The sequence below is a fragment of the Myxine glutinosa genome, unplaced genomic scaffold (assembly GCF_964187855.1).
Source record: "Myxine glutinosa unplaced genomic scaffold, kmMyxGlut1.1 SCAFFOLD_447, whole genome shotgun sequence".
NCBI lineage: Eukaryota > Metazoa > Chordata > Myxini > Myxiniformes > Myxinidae > Myxine > Myxine glutinosa.
The window spans coordinates 117,807-137,058 of NW_027616545.1; the positions used below are offsets into that span (position 1 = coordinate 117,807).

The window sequence follows — 19,252 nt, forward strand, 5'->3', positions numbered from 1 at the left end:
GACCGTGGCAGTCAGCCTGAAGTGAAATGCCAGACTCGTCGATGCTGATGAGGCTCTCTGAGAATGGCCAGAGAGATGTCCGCTTTAACAAGCAAATGGTCAGATGAACTGATTGGAGCAGAAGAAGAACAGCAGACATTTGCAAGGAAGTTAGTCATAACCAAGTGTAGAAGAAAGATACTCCATTGACTGAGATCCGGGTCGAGAAATTGACAGATTTTGTCAGTCCCAGTGAGTCGCAGAAGTCCTTCGCTGAGGAGCCATGGTTGGTGAGAGAGATACCCACACCCAGCCAGGTGACATGATGACAGTTGAAGTCGTCACATATGAGGAAGAGAGAGTTGGGATGAGTGGATAGAAGTTGGTCCATGTTGTCCGACAGGGAGATGTAGATGGAGTCATCACTGTTTGGTGGATGGTACAACACACATATGAACAAAAGGTGGGAGTGGAGGGGAAGCCATAGCCAGAGGTACTCCTGGGGGTGACGTGGAGAGAGGGCAGTGCAGGGATTGTGAGGAGGAGAGTTTTTGATAAAGATAGCAACCCTACCACTAGGACGAGGCTCAGGTCTATCATACCGGAGGAGGGAGTAACCAGGGAGAGAAATTAATGAATCAGAGACATCTTGAAGGATGAAAGTTTATGTTAAGCAGATTAAGTCTGGTTTGTCAGAAGCAACCTGTATGGAGAGATCAGTCAGGTTTGAGGGAAGGTTCCGGATGTTTGAGGTCCATACCGTTAAGGAAGATCGGATACAGGGGCGGGGAGGGGTAGCGTAAGATGAGGAAGAGGAGGAGGAGGAGGTACGGAGAGCTGTTGGTAGTGTGTCAGAGATTTCAGAAGAGCTAGGAGAAAGCGAAGGATGAGGAGGACAAAAGGTTTGATGGTGATTGAAAGAGGCACAGTGAGGTGTTGTTTGAGGGGGGGAAGAGCGAGGAAGAAGGTTGGAGGAGATGAAGGTGAGAGTTGGAAGGGAGAGGAAGTGGGGAGGATGCTTTGAGGAGGAGGGGTGAGAGGGGATATTTGAAAGGAATTGGTGAGGGGGGACTTTAGGAGGGGTGGGGTGAGTTTGGATTTTAGAAAGTGTTGGGCGCTAGGAGAAAGGAGAAGAGATTGACGTCCACAATCATTTGAACCATAAGTAAGCACTCAAATTGCATTTGAGTCTGTTTGTCCGCACAGAATAAATATGATTTTCTCTGCAACTGTTGGTCCGATTGACAGGAAATTTTAACCATCGGTGCGCTGCCTCCTGTAAAAAATTTTGTGATAATTGTGACGTCATAGGTCACGTGGTATGGGTGCCATTTTGGAAAAACCGAAAACTTTTGCACCTCCATATCTCAAAGCCCTGCATCAAAAAAAATTGAGACTTGGCTCATTGTAAAGAATTCTCTTCAGGGAATAACATATTTTAATGATGTCATTGGTGCCTCTGTTATGATGTCATAATTCGACAAGTTCAAAACTTCGTCTGATCAAGATGAAATTTATTGAGCATCATCTGGAGATAATTTGGTGGGGAAAAAAAAAATGATGACTTCATCGGTCACGTGGTTCGGCCGCCATATTTGTTTTAACACAAAAGCCTTAAAAACCACTAAAACAAGTCTTGTCGAGGGTCTGCAATCTCCGATTGCTCTTTCTTGTTCAGATGTGTTTTCAAAGTCATATATGGTTGGAGTTTTAGAATTTTTTTTCCACATTTGTCAGGTTGACTCGTATCTTTGCCACCGAGTTCATGATCTGTCCTACAGTCGTCTGTGCCTGGCAGTATGTTGGCAGATTACACAACATCTCTGCATATTCTGTTGAGTATAATGTAATCAATCTGATTTCTTTGTTGCCCGTCAGGTTGTTGTTGTTCGTATGCTGCCTGTGTCTGCTGGTTGCATCATTTCTCTGGAAGCATGTTTATGCTGCTGATGCAGTGCCCCAATTACCAGTGAACTGGTGCTCAATTTGCCGACCTCGGAAGGATGACAGGCTGAGTCAACCTCCCTGGCGTTAATTCAACGATCGACCGGGATTCGAACCCAGGATCCCTAGCTGGCACCCTAACCGCTAAGCCAACACCAGGCTTGCCCATCAGAACCACAAGTTTGCAATTATGAGATAATTCTCTGCACAGAACTCTAGCATTCACTCCCCTGGCTCATTTCAGATACTAAGTCCATGTTTTCCTGCAATCCCTGGTGTTCCTGCTTCTCCAATTCTTGCATTCCAGCATCCCATAATAATTAAAACATCTCCATTAGGCACCTGTTCTACCAGTTCCTACATCTTTTCCATAAAACTCCACATTTTTTAAATTGGCGGCAGAAGTTGGAGCACATGTCCGAACTAAAACAACACTCGGTAGAAGTTGGAGCACATGTCCGAACGAGAACAACACTCGGTAGAGAGCATACCACATCCAGGCTGAACATTTTGCGTTTTGTATCCCACTGGTAGGTCATATCTGGATCCGGACATTAACCAAAATCTCATCGCTTGTTCTTCTAACTTACCCAACTCATCCAACATGTTTTGTCATAAGTCGTGCACAACTTTTTGAAATATCCTGCTATACTGTATATCGTTTTTGAGCCTATCTCCCAATGAGCCTGTCGCTCCATTCTTCATCCCTCAGATCGGCAGTCTGCAGCCTCCTCACTCTCTGCAGACCTGGATAAAATCACAGACTGGGCATACAAGTGGAACATGTCTTTCAATCCTGACAAATCTCACACTCTTACGATGTGTCTCCGAAAAGACCGACTGGACAACCCTCCCATCCACTTTCTGAATAATCCTCTCCAAGAAGTTCTGTCACTCAAGCTTTTGGGTCTCACTATCTGCCATGATCTTTCCTGGGAAAACCACATTTCAAATCTGGCCTCCAAAGCCAGTCGCCGACTGGGCATCCTCCGTCGTGCGAAGTCCTTCCTTGGCACACCTGAGCTCCTCACCACGTACAAGGCTTTCATCCGCAACTCAATGGAATACTGCTCTCCCCTCTGGGCTGGTGCTCCTGCCTCACACCTAGCTCGTCTTCACGCTGTTGAAACCAAAGCATTCAGAATCATTGGAATCTCCCGCGATGAAGCTAACTCCAAGGGCCTCTCACTCACTCACCGCAGGCAGGTTGGTGGTCTTTCCGTCTTCTACCGACTCCTCTCTGGCCTTGCCCCCCCCCCCCCCCCCAGCTCTCTCTGGGCTCTGTCCCCCAAATATTCCTACAGGTCGCACAAGATCTGCCAGCAACCCTCTTATGGTTAAACTGCCAAAATCAAGACTCTCTGCTCACCTTCACTCCTTCATTCCTCTTTTCTCCCGCCTCTGGAACAAACTCCCACACTCCCTTCAATCCCACCCCTCCCTCCAGGTCTTTAAAACAGCTGTTCACCACCATCTCTTATCTTCCCCCATCCAAAACATTGATCTTTTCTATCCCCGCTAATTTCACCCCAATTCCACTTTTTTGAAATACCAACTTCTGTCCTGGAAGTCCTTGGTGTCCTTGTGTTTGATACTTCTGCCACCCCCCTCCCCCCAAGCCCTCTCCCTCCCACACATCTCCCTGCTCTTAAATGTTGTGTGCCCTCAAGTGTTTGTGTGCTTCCCCTTCTCTTGTCTTCCGCTCCCTCTTTTTATATATTTTGTTTGTCTGGTTGATTTGTTTGTGGAGTAAATGTCAGCTCTTTCACGAGCTTCGATTCAGTATACAAAAAAAAAAAAAAAAAAAAAATGGTGAAGAATCACTCGAAAAAATTAAATAATTCTCATTTCCTTATGCATATTCAGATCTTCACCAAAATCGAATCGAATCGTCCTTATCAGACACCCAACCTGTCCACCAAGTTTCGTCCAAATCCGTCCACAACTTTTTGACATATCCTGCTATGTATCGTTTTTGGCCCGATCTCCCTATTTAATTTTTTTTTTTTTTAATATTCTTGTATGCGGATCTGGATTTGGATCTTCAACAAAATCTAATTGATTTGTCATTGTCACACACCCAACCTGTCCACCAAGTTTTGTCCGAATCCGTCAATAACTTTTTGAGATTTTCTGCTATATACGTTATCAGTTTTATCTTTGAAAACTTTGAAAATCACTTTGAAACCTCTTAGATCCAGATCCGGATCTGGATCTTCACCAAAATCGAATCATTTTGTCCTTGTCACATACCAAAGCTCTCCACCAAATTTCGTCCGAATACGTCCACAACTTTTTGAGATATCCTGTTTACAAACAGACGGGGGTGAAAACATAACCTCCATCGACCTTTGGTGGTGGAGGTAATGATGGTGATGTTCACTGGATGACCTTTCAACCTCACTGATATTAACCTATCATTGACTGGATTGTATCCCAGGAATGACTCTGCCTTCCTCTTATTGCAAATCACTGCCATTCCATTTCCTTCACATGGTTCGTGGCCAGAAAAGAACACTTTGTAACTGTCAGATTGAAATTTCCCCAAACCAGTCCAAGTTCACTTGTCCCCAAAACTTCAGTTCTTGTCCTCTCCATGTCTCGATTACATGAAACTTTTTGTGATTAACTTACTTGTCCCAATGTAAGAAGCTCAGAGTTCACCTTTTCGTTTTGGCAACCTCAGCGACGGGATTTCTTTGCGGGTTTGATCCGATAGGCCAGTCCGACTCATCAAAACTCTCTGCTCTTCTCCAGTGGACATCTGGGTGCTTTCAAACCTGGAGAGCTCATCATCCGGAATTATGATCATGACTGTTTTCTTGGCATGTACGGAAGTGGTTTGCCCCTTCTTCGAGACGGCTGATCCTAGCCATTGTTTTCCATAAGAGTCCTCTGCCGAGGATCAAGGCCCTGCATCTTTTACTGACAACATGTGCCCATTGCCTGAAAGGCGATCCACTACCTGCTTCCATGTCTTCATGGAACCCTGATCAGGAGGCTAGAATGAGGTAGTACACCTTGCCCAAAGTTGGTTAACAAATACAAAGGACACTTCCTTTATTACCTCCACCAAAGGTGGATGGAGGTTATGTTTTCTCACCCCTGTCCGTTTGCTTATTTGTTTGTTTGTGAACACAATATCTCAAAACGTTGTGGACGGATTCGGACGAAATTTGGCAGAGATGTAGCGAATGTGACGAGGACGAAATGATTAGATTTTGGTGAAGATCCGGATTCGGCTACTAAATTTTTTTATTGATTCTTCACCATTGGGAGATAGGGCAAAAAACGATACATAGCAGGATATCTCAAAAAGTTGTGGACGGATTTGGACGAAACTTGGTGGACAGGTTGGGTGTCTGACAAGGCCAAATAGATTCGATTTTGGTGAAGATCTGAATATGGATTCGGATTTGAGAATTATTTAATTTATTAAGTGATTCTTCTTCACCATTGAGAGATAGGGCCAAAAACGATACATAGCAGGATATCCCAAACAGTTATGGATGGATTTGGACGAATCTTGGTGGACCGGTTGGGTGTCTGACAAGGACAAATGGATTCGATTTTGGTGAAGATCTGAATATGGATTCGGACATGAGAATTATTTAATTTATTAAGTGATTCTTCTTCACCATTGAGAGATAGGGCCAAAAACGATACATAGCAGGATATCTCAAAAAGTTATGGATGGATTTGGACGAAACTTGTTGGACAGGTTGTGTGTCTGACAAGGACAAATAGATTCGATTTTGGTGAAGATCTGAATATGGATTCGGACATGAGAATTATTTAATTTATTAAGTGATTCTTCTTCACCATTGAGAGATATGGCCAAAACGATACATAGCAGGATATCCCAAAAAATTATGGATGGATTTGGACGAAACTTGTTGGACAGGTTGGGTGTGTGACAAGGAAGAATCGATTCTATTTCGGTGAAGATCCTGATCCGGCTGGTAGAATTTTAATCGTGATTCTTCACCATTGAGTGATACGGTCAACCAGGTGGAGGTGTGCTCTCTGCCGAGTGCCGTTCTTGTTATAAAAGAGGATTGCCGTTTTTTCCCCGTTAAATCCTTGGCCTTTTGTTTCACAACCTGAACCGTAAGGCAAGGGTGGATTTGGATTCAGAGTTTCCTTTTCCGACACGAGTTGCCCACCAAGGCTTATCCATCAATCAATCATCTGAAGGAGTCTTTGGAGGCTTTTGATGCTGTTACTGCCAAATGAAGGTGATGAGTTTTCTCCCATTCATATCGCAACATCCTGTTCGAGAAGAGAGAGAGAGGATTGGTGTGAAGAACAGAAACGTGAGGCGTCACTTTGCATTTTGTTTTCCTCGGTAAGCCCTCTTTGAGCTCCGTCCCACAATCCTGAGACTGTCACGTTTCCTAAACACCCAGCCATGGGACAAACTTTATTTGACCTTGCTCAGATGGTGGCTTCTGGAGAACGGGGTGGGTGAGGTCTTGGATCTTCCTCATGTGTTGTCAATTGGAAATCCACACTTTTGGTCCAAACCACCCATTTGAAGGTGCTTTTAAATTTTACGTGACTGATCAGGTTGAGGGTACAGGTAATAAACCACCTTAATATGAAACGCCACCTGAAACTTTTCAATTATTGCCCGATTGACCGGCTTACCTTTGGGTTTGCGTCGAGGCTATCCAGATGTTGTTCCTGATGACAATAAGTTGTTTTTTTTCTTTACATCAAAAAAATAGTCGTCAAAACACCTGTACGTGAACACACTGGGCACGCACATTAATTCCCACCCACCCTTTCCGCTTCTGGGAATCCAAAGAAGAAATATTCCCACGCTCTGACATCACGCTTGCCCGAAGTCCAGCCCATTCCCACCGCTCGTCCAACGAGTACCAAACACCACTGTGCGCGCACTCGAAACCTCTCATTGGCTCGGGTTGCGGGATCCAGGGTTCCCACGAGCAAAGGCGAGCGGGGCGGGCCCGTTGGCGTTTGTGTTGGAGAAGTGAGCACGTGGGAACAGATTCAGAGCAACGTAGCAAGAGGACATTGACTCCATTCTGCTGCTGGAAGACGAAAGGTCTCTCTGCTGTAACTGACAGTCGTTTTAGAGGTTGAGGGCTTGTTTGTTTATTTATTACTTTATAGGTTTTTCCTTTTTTTTCTTCTTTTTTTTTGTATACAAGATCGAGGCTCGTCAAAGAGCTGACATTAATCACACAAAAAAAAATCAAACAGACACATAAAACATATAAGGGGAGCGGGAGACAAGATGGGGAGAGAGGGGGAAGCACACAAACACAACATTTGAGAATAGGGACATCGGGAGATCTGTGGTAGGGAGAGGGCTTGGGGGGGGGGGGGGGGGAGTGGGAGAGGTATAAAACACATGGAAACTGCTCGGACTTCCAGGAAAGAATTTGGTATTTCAAAAAAGTGGTATTTCCTTAGTATTTTTGTGGCCCTTTATGACTGAGCCACTAGCAATTGAATATTGACATTATTTTAACAAAGCAAGTGTAATGGTATAAGTGACGCCCCTTTCCCTCCATCATCCTCCTCCAGGCACCACCCACACCTTCCCCTCCAGCAAATATGTTTAAAATGTCCATGGCAGCGCCCAATAAATATATCCTTGCATTTTTACATCTCATGTGATCAATCGGTGAGCTGGAGGCAGCTTTTTGACAAGACAAGGAAAAAAAAAAAAACTCCCCAAGCTTTGAGAGTTTTACATAAATATGAAGGTTGTTTGGAAAGTGACTGTAAACGACTATGTGGACCCTCTGTATGGGAAGTGACCATAACCTCAGGTATATCCTGGTGAAATTGTGTCTAAATAACATCCTGAATGATCCCTGTTGTGCATGTTATCCGTTACCTTTGTTCTCTTCCTGCAAGGCTTGTGATCATTTATTACTCCCCTACCCGGAGGGGACTGTAGGTTTCCTCGCCGGTCCGTCCGTCTGTCTGTCCATCCGTCCGTCCCACCTGTTGTTTTCTGCACTTTTTCCCATACCATTTAACATATTCAACTGAAACTTGGTGCATGGTTTTATTAAGACAAGTTACAGAACAGGTTTGAGTTTTGGGGTGTTTCCCCAATTCTTCATGGAGTTTTTCCCTTTTTCAACTTACAAAATATCACATTATGCATGGCTCTGTTTTCAGTTGCCCTGACTCCACCCACTGCTTTACACCCATTGGCTGGACAGCTGGTCTGACTCCACCCCAATTAAAATCATGCACCACCATTCCATGAAGCAGCACAGATTTGCAGGCCTAGGTGTTAGTCCATGGCTCAGTGCAATTGCAATGATCCCAGGTGTATAACCACGACGTATTATAAATGCACATAAGCCGTACACGCATGTTTTTACTTCATGTATGTACATTAGGTTATTTTATTAGGGGACCATTGGTCCATTGGTACCCGATTGAAATTGCTAAGATTGTTATTCTGATTCCATGAATTTTTTGGGTGACCTACAGGTCAAACCAATCATCGTAGGAACTTGAAACTTTGACTATGTATGGTATACCACTTCACTTGATGCATATCCTAAGTATAATGACGCAAAGTGCGCATTAAAAAAAAATTAATATTATGATTCCATGAATTTTGTATCAACCTTCAGGCCAAACCATTAGTCAGATGAATTTGAAACTTTGACCAATTATAGTATGTCATTTGATTGGATGCATATCCTAAACGTGATGTAATCGGTCATGTGATGAGGCGGCCATATTGGATTTTATGAAAACCTTTAAAATGCATCTCCGCCTTCATTTTTCGATCAATCGAGTTAAAACTTGGACCACTTTCAGTATGCCACTTTATTGGATGCATATCCTAAATATGACGTCATAGGTCACGTGACATGGTGGCCATATTTGATTTATTGAAAATCTTAAAAACCTATCCTCGTTCATTTTTTAACCGATTGAGTTGAAACTTGGCACACATATAGTCCACCTCAAAGCGAAGAACGCTCTTTTCTCCGGAAATTTTTTTTTTGCTAATTAGTCTATGGGCGGCCAATTAAAAAAGTACTGACTCGGCATTAAAAAAATTTATGATTGCATGAATTTTGTATTGACCTACAGGCCAAACCTACAGACCTACAGTCAGATGAATTTGAAACTTTGACCAATTATAGTATGTCATTTGATTGGATGCATATCCTAAATATGATGTCATAGGTCATGTGATGAGGCGGCCATATTGGATTTCATGAAAACCTTTAAAATGCATCTCCGCCTTCATTTTTCGATCAATCGAGTTAAACTTGGACCACTTTCAGTATGCCACTTTATTGGATGCATATCCTAAATATGACGTCATAGGTCACGTGACATGGTGGCCATTTTGGAGTTCATGAAAACCTTTAATATGCATCTCCTTCATTTTTCGATCAATTCAGTTCAAACTTTAAACAATCGGATCTGGGCTGCTGTTGTCGATGATTGTCGCTCACTTGTCCAATCAGGGTGGGGTGTCTTAGTCCCCAGAACATCACTGCTCGCAGTTTTAATAATTATTATTTTTGCCACCAAGCGTGGCATTGTACACCGCCCAAATAAAGGGATGTGTTTACTGATATTGAACAGAAACCTGGTAGGGGACATGTCTTGCAGAGCAATTCTCGCTCTTCTTACCTCCACCACTGAAGGTGGATGGAGATTATGTTTTCACCCCTGTCCGTTTGTTTTGTTTGTTTGTCTGTCTGTTTGTGAACAGGATATTGCAAAAAGTTGTGGACGGTTTCAAATGAAACTTGGTGGAGAGGATGGGTTTGTGGCAAGGAAGAATTGATGCAATTTTAGTGAAGATTCAAATCCGGATCAGAGAAATTTTTAAGTGATTGATTCTTCACCATTGAGAGATATCGCTCTAAAACCGATATATATAGCACGATATTTCAAAAAGTTATGGACGGATTCACCTGAAACTTGGTGAATGAGTTATTTAGGCGACAAGAACAAACCGATTAGATTTTGGTTCAGGTCCGAATCCAGATCAGGCCTATCATTTGGACACAAAACATAAACTGTTGAGCCTGGCGGAGGTATGCGCTCTACCGAGTGCAGTTCTAGTTTTATTTTATTTATATCTTCCACGTACATTTTTATTACCCGGCATCTCTTGGGGTGGAAACAAATTGATGTAAAGTTTTGATTCATTCCAAAACATCAAACTTGAAATGACTTTTCCATGCTTTCAAAATCGGATATTTCTGCGAAATAAGATATCGAATATTGGTAGCACACTTCCAATTGAGGTGTCTAGTTTGGGTTTGATTCCCGAAATGAACATAAACTGTCGGATTGGTACTTCGCAAGTTGGGCATTGTATCTCTGAGTACGCAATCCCACCCACTAATGCGAGCATATGGAACACCCGGCTTAAATTTCTGTGCTCAAATCGTATTTTTCTTATTACGGATGACAATTTAATTTCCTGATGCTGATTTGCACAAATCCCCCAAAAAAATCTATATTTATTTAGTGAAGGTCCTCATAATATCACTGGATGAATGTTGTGCGATTGCTTATTTCAGTTAAATTATAGAAACATTCCTGGCTGCGTATATGTGCAGTTTCAGAGCTGAGACACTTGTTCGAAGCCTCCTGCAGAGGCACATAGACTCTTTATGGCTATCTATTAATTACATATACAAATTTGGTGGCATTTCTGAGGTCACCCTCTCCATATGCCCCATATGTGTTTATATATTTTATTGCATTGCTATGATATTAAACTGGAATGTTAAGTTTCTAAGAGTGGCTTCTCTCATGACTCATGAAACTCAATGACAGGCAGGTACTTATCTTATACGGTATATAATTGCTACACTTTTCTGCACCAACACAACTGTTTTGAAGTGAGGTTTACAAAACCACTGCTTATATAGTTGTGAAGATCCACATTTAAATACGAGTACACCATTAACTATCGTGTAGCCATCCAACAGGTCTATTCCTCAATCACATGAGTCGGTGGTGTCTTCATTTTGGAATTTTGACATTGGGGACAAAATTTAATACTTTCAGTAAAATTACCGTCATCTCAACTATAATGGTTAGACGGTTCGAGTGATGCCCATTTACACTTTACAAGTTTGCTGTTTTTTGGGGGTTTTTTGGTATACAAGATCGAGGCTCGTGTAAGAGCTAACATTGATCACAAAAAGACAAACTGACACATAAAACATATAATAAAGGGAGCGGGACACAGGATGGAGAGCAGGGACATCGGGAGATCTGTGGGAGGAAGAGGGCTTTGGGGGGGCGGAGACATAGGAAAGGGGGGGGGGGGGTGGGAGAGGTAAAAAAACAAAAACAAATGGACACTGCTAGGACTTCCAGGAAAGAAGTTGGTATTTCAAAAAAGTGGATCGCGGGTGAATTAACGGGGGTAGAAAAGATCAAGGTTTTGATGGGGGAAGATAAGAGATGGTGGTGAACAGCTGTTTTAAAGACCTGGAGGGAGGAGTGGGATTGAAGAGAGTGAGGGAGTTTGTTCCAGAGGCGAGAGAAAAGAGAAATGAAAGAGTGAAGGTGAGCAGAGAGTCTTGATTTTAGCAGTTTCACCATAAGAGGGTTGCTGGCAGATCTTGTGCGACCTGTAGGAATATTTGGGAGACAGAGCATAGGCAGAGCTGGGGGGGGGGCAAGGCTGGAGAGGAGTCCGGAGAAGACAGAAAGACCACAACCTGCCTGCGGTGAGAGTGAAAGGCCCTCGGAGGAGGAATGGAAATGGGCCAGGAGGAAATTTTGCACACGTTGCAGTGTGTACTCACATGTTGTAAAATCGTCATGTCAATTCCCAAGTTTCCAGGCGCGTTATATACACTATAAATGTACATAAATATCAATATATATCAATATATATTTATATATATATCTATATAATAATAGCGTAAGGACTCGACTTTGTTATCCCTTTTACGCCGCACCCAGGGACCCGATGCCCACGGCACTAATGGATTTACGATCTACGAACCGCGCTCTTTGTTTATCACGTACAGCCATACTCGAAAAATCTGAATTAGCTGACGTTGGGGCCCAAAAGCATCCGATTAACTGCCGATACGACGCCATCTTACGACGCCATCGTATTGGCGTCTGCTGGGCGAAGGCGAAGCAAGCCGTCTGCTGATTGGACAGGCGAAGGTGAAAGCAAGCCGTCCACTGAGTGGACAATCCAGAGCATGCATTTGTGCCGGTGTCGGCGATCGTTGTTCATATACGCACTCTTCATTCTCATCTTTCTTCCTAACTCTTACTCGGACAAGCAAATCCCCTATGCCATCCATAACGGTACACTCTATCCATACACCACATCCTCCCTTCCGTGGATGTTCCACGGGTTTCGGCTAGTATATGTATATGTATGTATATATATATATATACATTCAAAAAAAATGGGTGGGAATATATATATATATATGTGTGTGTGTATATATATATATATATATATATATATATATATATATATATATATATATATATATATATACATATTATGTGTGTGTGTGTGTGTGTGTGTGTGTGTATGTATATATATATATATACAGTATATATATATGTGTGTGTGTGTGTGTGTGTGTGTGTGTGTGTGTGTGTGTGTGTGTGTGTGTGTGTGTGTGTGTGTGTGTGTGTGTGTGTGTGTGTGTGTGTGTGTGTGTGTGTGTGTATATATATATATATCATCTGTGCAGTGTCACTGAACTGAACTGTGTTGTGTTGTTACTGAACTACTCCCTCAAACTTCTGTGAAATCGTACCAAACTTCTGGTATGCACCTATCTCTCCCGTGTGTATGTCCAAAGGGTATTTCTTTGAAAATTTTTGAAAAACAACTATTTATTTTCTTAGAAAGATTTTTTTAAACTTTTTTTTCAACATAAATCTTCAACTTCATTTGTTTATAAAATGTAATATCACGTATATTACGAATACATTTGTGCAAAATAATTGTTTGTATTGTGATTGGTGTAAACCATGACAAAACAGCAACTCAGGTACAGTATATCTATATATCTACATATGTGGGCAGTGTTTGTGTTGTCGCTGAACTATTCCCTCAAACTTTTGTCTCCGTGGTGGTGAGGTGTTCTGAATTATGTGGTGGTGAGGTGTTTTGAATAACGTGGTGGTGAGGTGTTTTGCATGATGTGACTGTGAGGTGTTTTCAATTTCGTGGTGGTGAGGTGTTTTGCATGATGTGACTGTGAGGTGTTTTCAATTTCGTGGTGGTGAGGTGTTTTGCATGATGTGACTGTGAGGTGTTTTCAATTTCGTGGTGGTGAGGTGTTTTGAATTTCGTGGTGGTGAGGTGTTTTGAATTTAGTGGTGGTGAGGTGTTTTGAATTTAGTGGTGGTGAGGTGTTTTTAACGACGTGGTAGTGGTGTTTTTAACTACGTGGTGGAGAGGTGTTTTGAATTTCGTGGTGGTGAGGTGTTTTGAATTTCGTGGTGGTGAGGTGTTTTGAATTTCGTGGTGGTGAGGTTTTTAATTTCGTGGTGGTGAGGTGTTTTTAACTACGTGGTGGTGAGGTGTTTTGAATTTAGTGGTGGTAAGGTGTTTTGAATTTCGTGGTGGTGAGGTGTTTTAAATTATGTGGTGGTGAGGTGTTTTGAATTATGTGGTGATGAGGTGTAATCGTCCCAAACCTCCAGTCTGCACCTACCCCTCCCCTATGTATGTGCTGAGGGGTTCTTTTTTGAATTGTTTTTTTCCAACCTAAATTGCCGATAAAAATGTAATATCACAAACACTACAAATAAATTTGTGCAAAATAATTGTTTGTATTATGATTGGTGTAAATCATGACAACACAGCAACTCAGGTACAGTCATCATCTTCAGCTAAAACCAGGCTGTTCCTCAGTAACGACCCGTGGTGAGGCGAGCCAAGCTTGTGTGTGTGTGTGTGTGTGTGTGTGTGTGTGTGTGTGTGTGTGTGTGTGTGTGTGTGTGTGTGTGTGTGTGTATATATATATATATATATATATATATATATATATATATATATACACACACACACACACACACATACATATACATACATACATGGACGTTCTTTTTTTTTTCTTTTTTTTTTGCCTAAAGCACTCGCAGGCACTCACTGATGAGCCTCTGAAAGTTTGACGAGGATCCGTTCAGCCATCTCTGAGAAAAACTGTGACACACACAGACAGACCAACGGCTCTCTTATATCGTGTATCTTACTATAATTCACCAAATGTCTATCTGTCTGTCTGTTCCCATGTACTGCAAAAACGGCTGAACCGATCACAACCAAATTTTGGGTGTGTAATCCTGGGACCCACTGGAGTAAAATAGGCTATATTGTTTTTCCAATTTTCCAGTTTTTACAAACACGATGGAATAGTATTTACCGATATGAACAGTGATGTGGCTTTTATTGAAATTCTACAAATACTGTTTAGATTTTGATGATTTGCGTGTGATATGATTTAACGGATGTTTATATAAATCGTTTAAAATTAAAAAAAGCCTTCAATTTCTGATATTTTGCCTTTTCATTTGGGCCTCCCAATTGAAGCCCCGCCCATAGGGCGGGTACCGTTGCTAGTATATATATATATATAAAACTGTGTGTGTGTGTGTGTGTGTGTGTGTGTGTGTGTGTGTGTGTGTGTGTGTGTGTGTGTGTGTGTGTAATGTTACCGATAGACTCCGAAACGGAGAGGCTCACGTGCTTGATATTTGGCATAGACATGGCCATTGAGCCTGGGACGAACATGGCCGAGACAATATTTGACGAGATCCATATTTTTTATTCATATTTACCTGAGCGCATTTCAGCGAAGTACCCGATAATCTCAGCCAGTGCGAGCAGCTCGCTGATTCGCTCAGAGCGATCACGTGATGTTCCATCCCGTCACACGTTTGCACGTAATTCAGAGCGAAAAGCCATTGCGTTTTTTCACCTTTATGCGATCGTGTTTTGTGTCGATTTTGTGCGATATGAATTAAATTTTAATTCATATTTCGTGTTTACCAATTCGAATACGAAGGATTTCCCCTTTCCCCTTTCGATTTCGAATACAAATCGAATACGAGCTTGAGTCGAGAGGGCGAATGTACGGGTTGGGAATGTGCGGGTCTCCCTTCCCCCGCCCGGTACAGGAGGGCGTGGGTCACAGGATCGGTGAGTCTCCAAAATCCGCTTCGTGCTCTTGTGAAGATGCAGGAAGATGTCGCGATTGTTGTGCTGCTCTCCGACCATGAGAACTGCAACGTCATTGTTGACTGGCCCTCCCCTTCCTCCCCCTCCCCTCCCCCCCCCTCCCCCCCTCTCCCTCGCCCTCCCATCCCTCCCCCCCCCCTCTCCCTCGCCCTCCCATCCCTCCCCCCCCCTCCCTATATATGTATATATACACACACACACACATATGCACACACACACATATGCACACACACACATATGCACACACACATACACACACACACACACACACACACACACACACACACACTTCAAGTATGTTATAGCTTCTTAAGTTATCTGGTTCACCTGAAGTAAGTGAGAACCTCAAAAGAGAAATGAATGACCTCGTTGTCCACACTCCACAACATGCATTATATCATTGATCTGTAACAAAATTCTCACAATGTGCTTCATGTAGACGGAGGACATTGGTCAAGGCGGGAGAGTGAGGGAGAGCAGGAGGAGGAGCAGGAGAGGCAGCTTGGGGAGGAGGATATCCAGGCGGTTAGATGGATGGAGGGAGGAGGAGGCTTTTCCTTTATAACCCCCAAAGCGGGCTTTGTGGCGTCGCTGGGCCACCGAATGCCGGTAGGCACCATGAACCAGGCCGAGGTGACCGCCTGCCCATCGTACGAGCGCCTGTTCCAGGAAGCCGTGCGTCGCGGAGACACGGGACGCCTGCTGGCTTTGCTGCAGAGCGCCGCACCTGATACGGTGGAGTCGCTGAACGTGAACTCATTCTTTGAGGGCGAGACCGCTCTGCATCGGAGCGTCGTGGCAGGGAACCTGGAACTGGTCAAACTGCTGGTGCAGTGCGGGGCCGACCCACGACTAGCCACTCGGGACGGCTGGAGCGCCCTGCATATCGCGGCGTTTGGCGGTCACCAGGACATTGTGCTGTATCTCATCAACAGCGGTACGAGGCGTCGGTAGCTCCCGCCCGGGCCCGGCGTCCGCACTGCTGGGATCTCGGCAACGCGACGGCTCGACCTTCTCTCTTTGAGATTGCAAAGATTGCATGCAACTTGTGGGGCAGGAGCACTCCAGGGCATGCAGACCCTAAATGCGGGGCAGGAGCACTCCAGGGTGTGCAGACCCTAAATGCGGGACAGGAGCACTCCAGGGCATACAGACCCTAAATGCGGGGCAGGAACACTCCAGGGCTTGCAGACCCTAAATGCGGGGCAGGAGCACTCCAGGGTGTGCAGACCCTAAATGCGGGACAGGAGCACTCCAGGGCATACAGACCCTAAATGCGGGGCAGGAGCACTCCAGGGCATGCAGACCCTAAATGCAGGGCAGAAGCACTCCAGGCCTGCAGACCCTAAATGCAGGGCAGAAGCACTCCAGGGCATGCAGACTCGAAATGCAGGGCAGGAGCACTCCAGGGCGTGCAGACCCTAAATGCGGAGCAGGAGCACTCCAGGGCATGCTGATCCTAAATGTGGGGCAGGAGTACTCCAGGGCGTGCAGACCCTAAATGCGGGGCAGGAACACTCTAGGCCGGCGTGCAGACCCTAAATGCGGGGCAGGAGCACTCCAGGGCATGCAGACCCTAAATGCGAGAAGGACCGTGTGGCCTACAGAAAGAACAGAATGTGTTGGCAGATTGCAATTGTGATGACAACATGCTTTACGTTGAGAGCTGTGGGTACTCTGAGTCCTTCTCTTCTGCAAGAAGCTTCTTCCAAGCCAAATATGCCGCAGCACCTTGTTTTTGCCACATTCGCTCGGTGGTAGGGAAGGTGGCAGGAGCGAATGCGGACGGGATGTTGGAACCCCCCCGTCCCTCCAGGTCTTCAACATGGCCCTCTCCCTCTTCCTCGCTCCATCATCCGCCTCTTCCCATGTCGTACTTGCACCGTTACTTACTCCCTTGTGAACAACATACGAATCGGCCAAATCCCTGCCAGACTGATATATGGTCTATGCTAGACTTTGATGACCGTTGAATTTGAATACGTCATGGTTTTGACTCACGACGACTGAAGGTCTCCACTCGAACAGATTTCCGTCGTTGCACATTTCTGGGTACGAACCATCGGTGCTGCCTCCATGACCCTAAATCGCTCTCAGCAGGGAGGGTTGTGGTGGGTGGTGGTCATACGTGTGTCTGTGTGTTCTGGGGAAGAGGGGGGACGTCATGCAGCCTGATATCTACCTTCGCATACCTGTTGACCTTGAGGAACCGATTGTCACGTCAGTGGGGTATCGAACATGAATGAAACCGATTGTCACGTCAGTGGGGTTTCGAACATGAATGAAACTGATTGTCACGTCAGTGGGGTATCGAACATGAATGAAACTGATTGTCACGTCAGCGGGGTATCGAACATGAATGAAACTGATGATCAGGTCAGCGGGGTTTCGAGCATGAATGAAACTGATTGTCACGTCAGTGGGGTATCGAACTGAATGAAACGGATTGTCACGTCAGTGGGGTATCGAACATGAATGAAACTGATTGTCACGTCAGCGGGGTATCGAACATGAATGAAACTGATTGTCACGTCAGTGGGGTATCGAACATGAATGAAACAGGGTAGTCACGTCAACGGTTGTGAACTGTACTATAACGTTAAGTGAATGTAACACCCCATTGTGAAGCCTTGGAGAGTTTAAATTTTAAAAATTGTGATTTTTGTATATTATTTAAGTAATAAAACAACACACAATGTAGTAATTCCTCTGTAATATTAAAACTCCCACTGAAGGTCTGTGAACATGACGCCAATGGTTGTCACTACATCAGCGAGGATGGTTCCACTTTGTGTCCATCATTGCTTTGTGGTTTCTCACTAATTACTGTAAGCACATGATAATGAATTAATACGTGACTACATGAACACGATGGGTGGCCTCCTTGCATGGAATGATGGAAGTGAACTTACGGCATTGAAGCATTCCTTAATGGCCGACACGACGACGTTGATGAAATTGTGTGGGTCTCGTTTATTCACTGGAATGCCCTCCAACTTGAAAATGGACACGAAGGGTCACCATTGGTATGGGACAGCGTGCCTTGCAGTTTCATCTTTCCCCAAGAGTGGTCTTTGATAGACCGGATGTGACGTAACGCGATGTGGTTGCTGTGATGCTAATAGGGGAAGACGATGAAAAGTTGCGAAGAAAAACGTAATATATTTTGGTGAGATAGCAGCACGATGTCTTTAAACACAAATTTGTATCTCGGCTACAATGTACACGTGTATAAATTTGAAATCATGACCTGCCATGTGCTGTTTCTGTACAATAAAATTCTTTTGTTACGTTAAACTCTGTTGTGCTGCTCTTTATCACTCACTCACACTCACACACACACACGCACACACACACACACGCACTCATAGCGTGTGTAACCATCGATTTTAGACTCCCCATTTTAGGTAAACATAAGTATTGGAACAAATGACTGACAGGTGTTTGTTGTTGCATTGATTGTTCACTCAAACCCTATGAATGTCTAATCTTGGTGTTAGTCTTTGCTTTTGCTGTGGGAGTCTCGGCACAAACCAACACGAAGACCAGATTACTGTCTATGAAAGAAAAGCAAGCAATTTAGAAGCTGAAAAAATATAATTATTCAATTAGAACCATAGCACAAAGATTGGGCACAGCAAACACAACGATTTGGAATATCTTGAAAAAGAAACCACTCGTGTACTTACCAACAGACAACGGCCAGGTCGGCCAAGGAAAACAACTGCATGTGATGACAGAAACATAGGGGCAATACCCCCCTGGCACTCACCTGGTGGTGGTGAAGGTTGTGGTCAAGTTTCATCGAAATTGCATGTGTAGTTTCTGAGAAGAAAGCAAATACCTATTTTAGGGGGCAGCCTCCCCCCAGTAGACCCCTAAAGGGGCAGATTTTTTTTAATGCCGTGAACAAACTTTGGTACAGCATGGGTGGTGAAGGTTGTGGTCAAGTTTCATCAAAATTGTGTGTGTAGTTTCAGAAAAGAAAGCAAACACCTATTTTTTTTTTGGGGGGGGGGGGGGGGGGGGTCAAACCTGGACCAACTTTGACCCCCCGTAGAACGCCTTAGACTTTAATTTTCTTAGTTCCGTGAACAAACTTCGGTACATCATGGG

At 44.1% G+C, this 19,252-nt stretch overlaps 1 protein-coding gene across 1 annotated transcript; it reads left to right on the forward strand.

The window, feature by feature from the left end:
* The first annotated feature begins 15,653 nt into the window (after window positions 1-15,653).
* Window positions 15,654-18,433, forward strand: LOC144888984 (notch-regulated ankyrin repeat-containing protein-like). Its single transcript, XM_078768782.1, has 2 exons — window positions 15,654-16,243; window positions 16,281-18,433. The coding sequence occupies exon 1, from the start codon at window positions 15,671-15,673 to the stop codon at window positions 16,088-16,090; it is 420 nt and encodes a 139-aa protein (XP_078624908.1). The 5' UTR covers window positions 15,654-15,670; the 3' UTR covers window positions 16,091-16,243; window positions 16,281-18,433.
* The last annotated feature ends 819 nt before the right edge of the window (window positions 18,434-19,252 follow it).

What these genes read in the sequence shown, in the direction of transcription:
- LOC144888984 (XM_078768782.1), top strand. Translation starts at nt 15,671, where the DNA reads ATGGAGGGAGGAGGAGGCTTTTCCTTTATAACCCCCAAAGCGGGCTTT.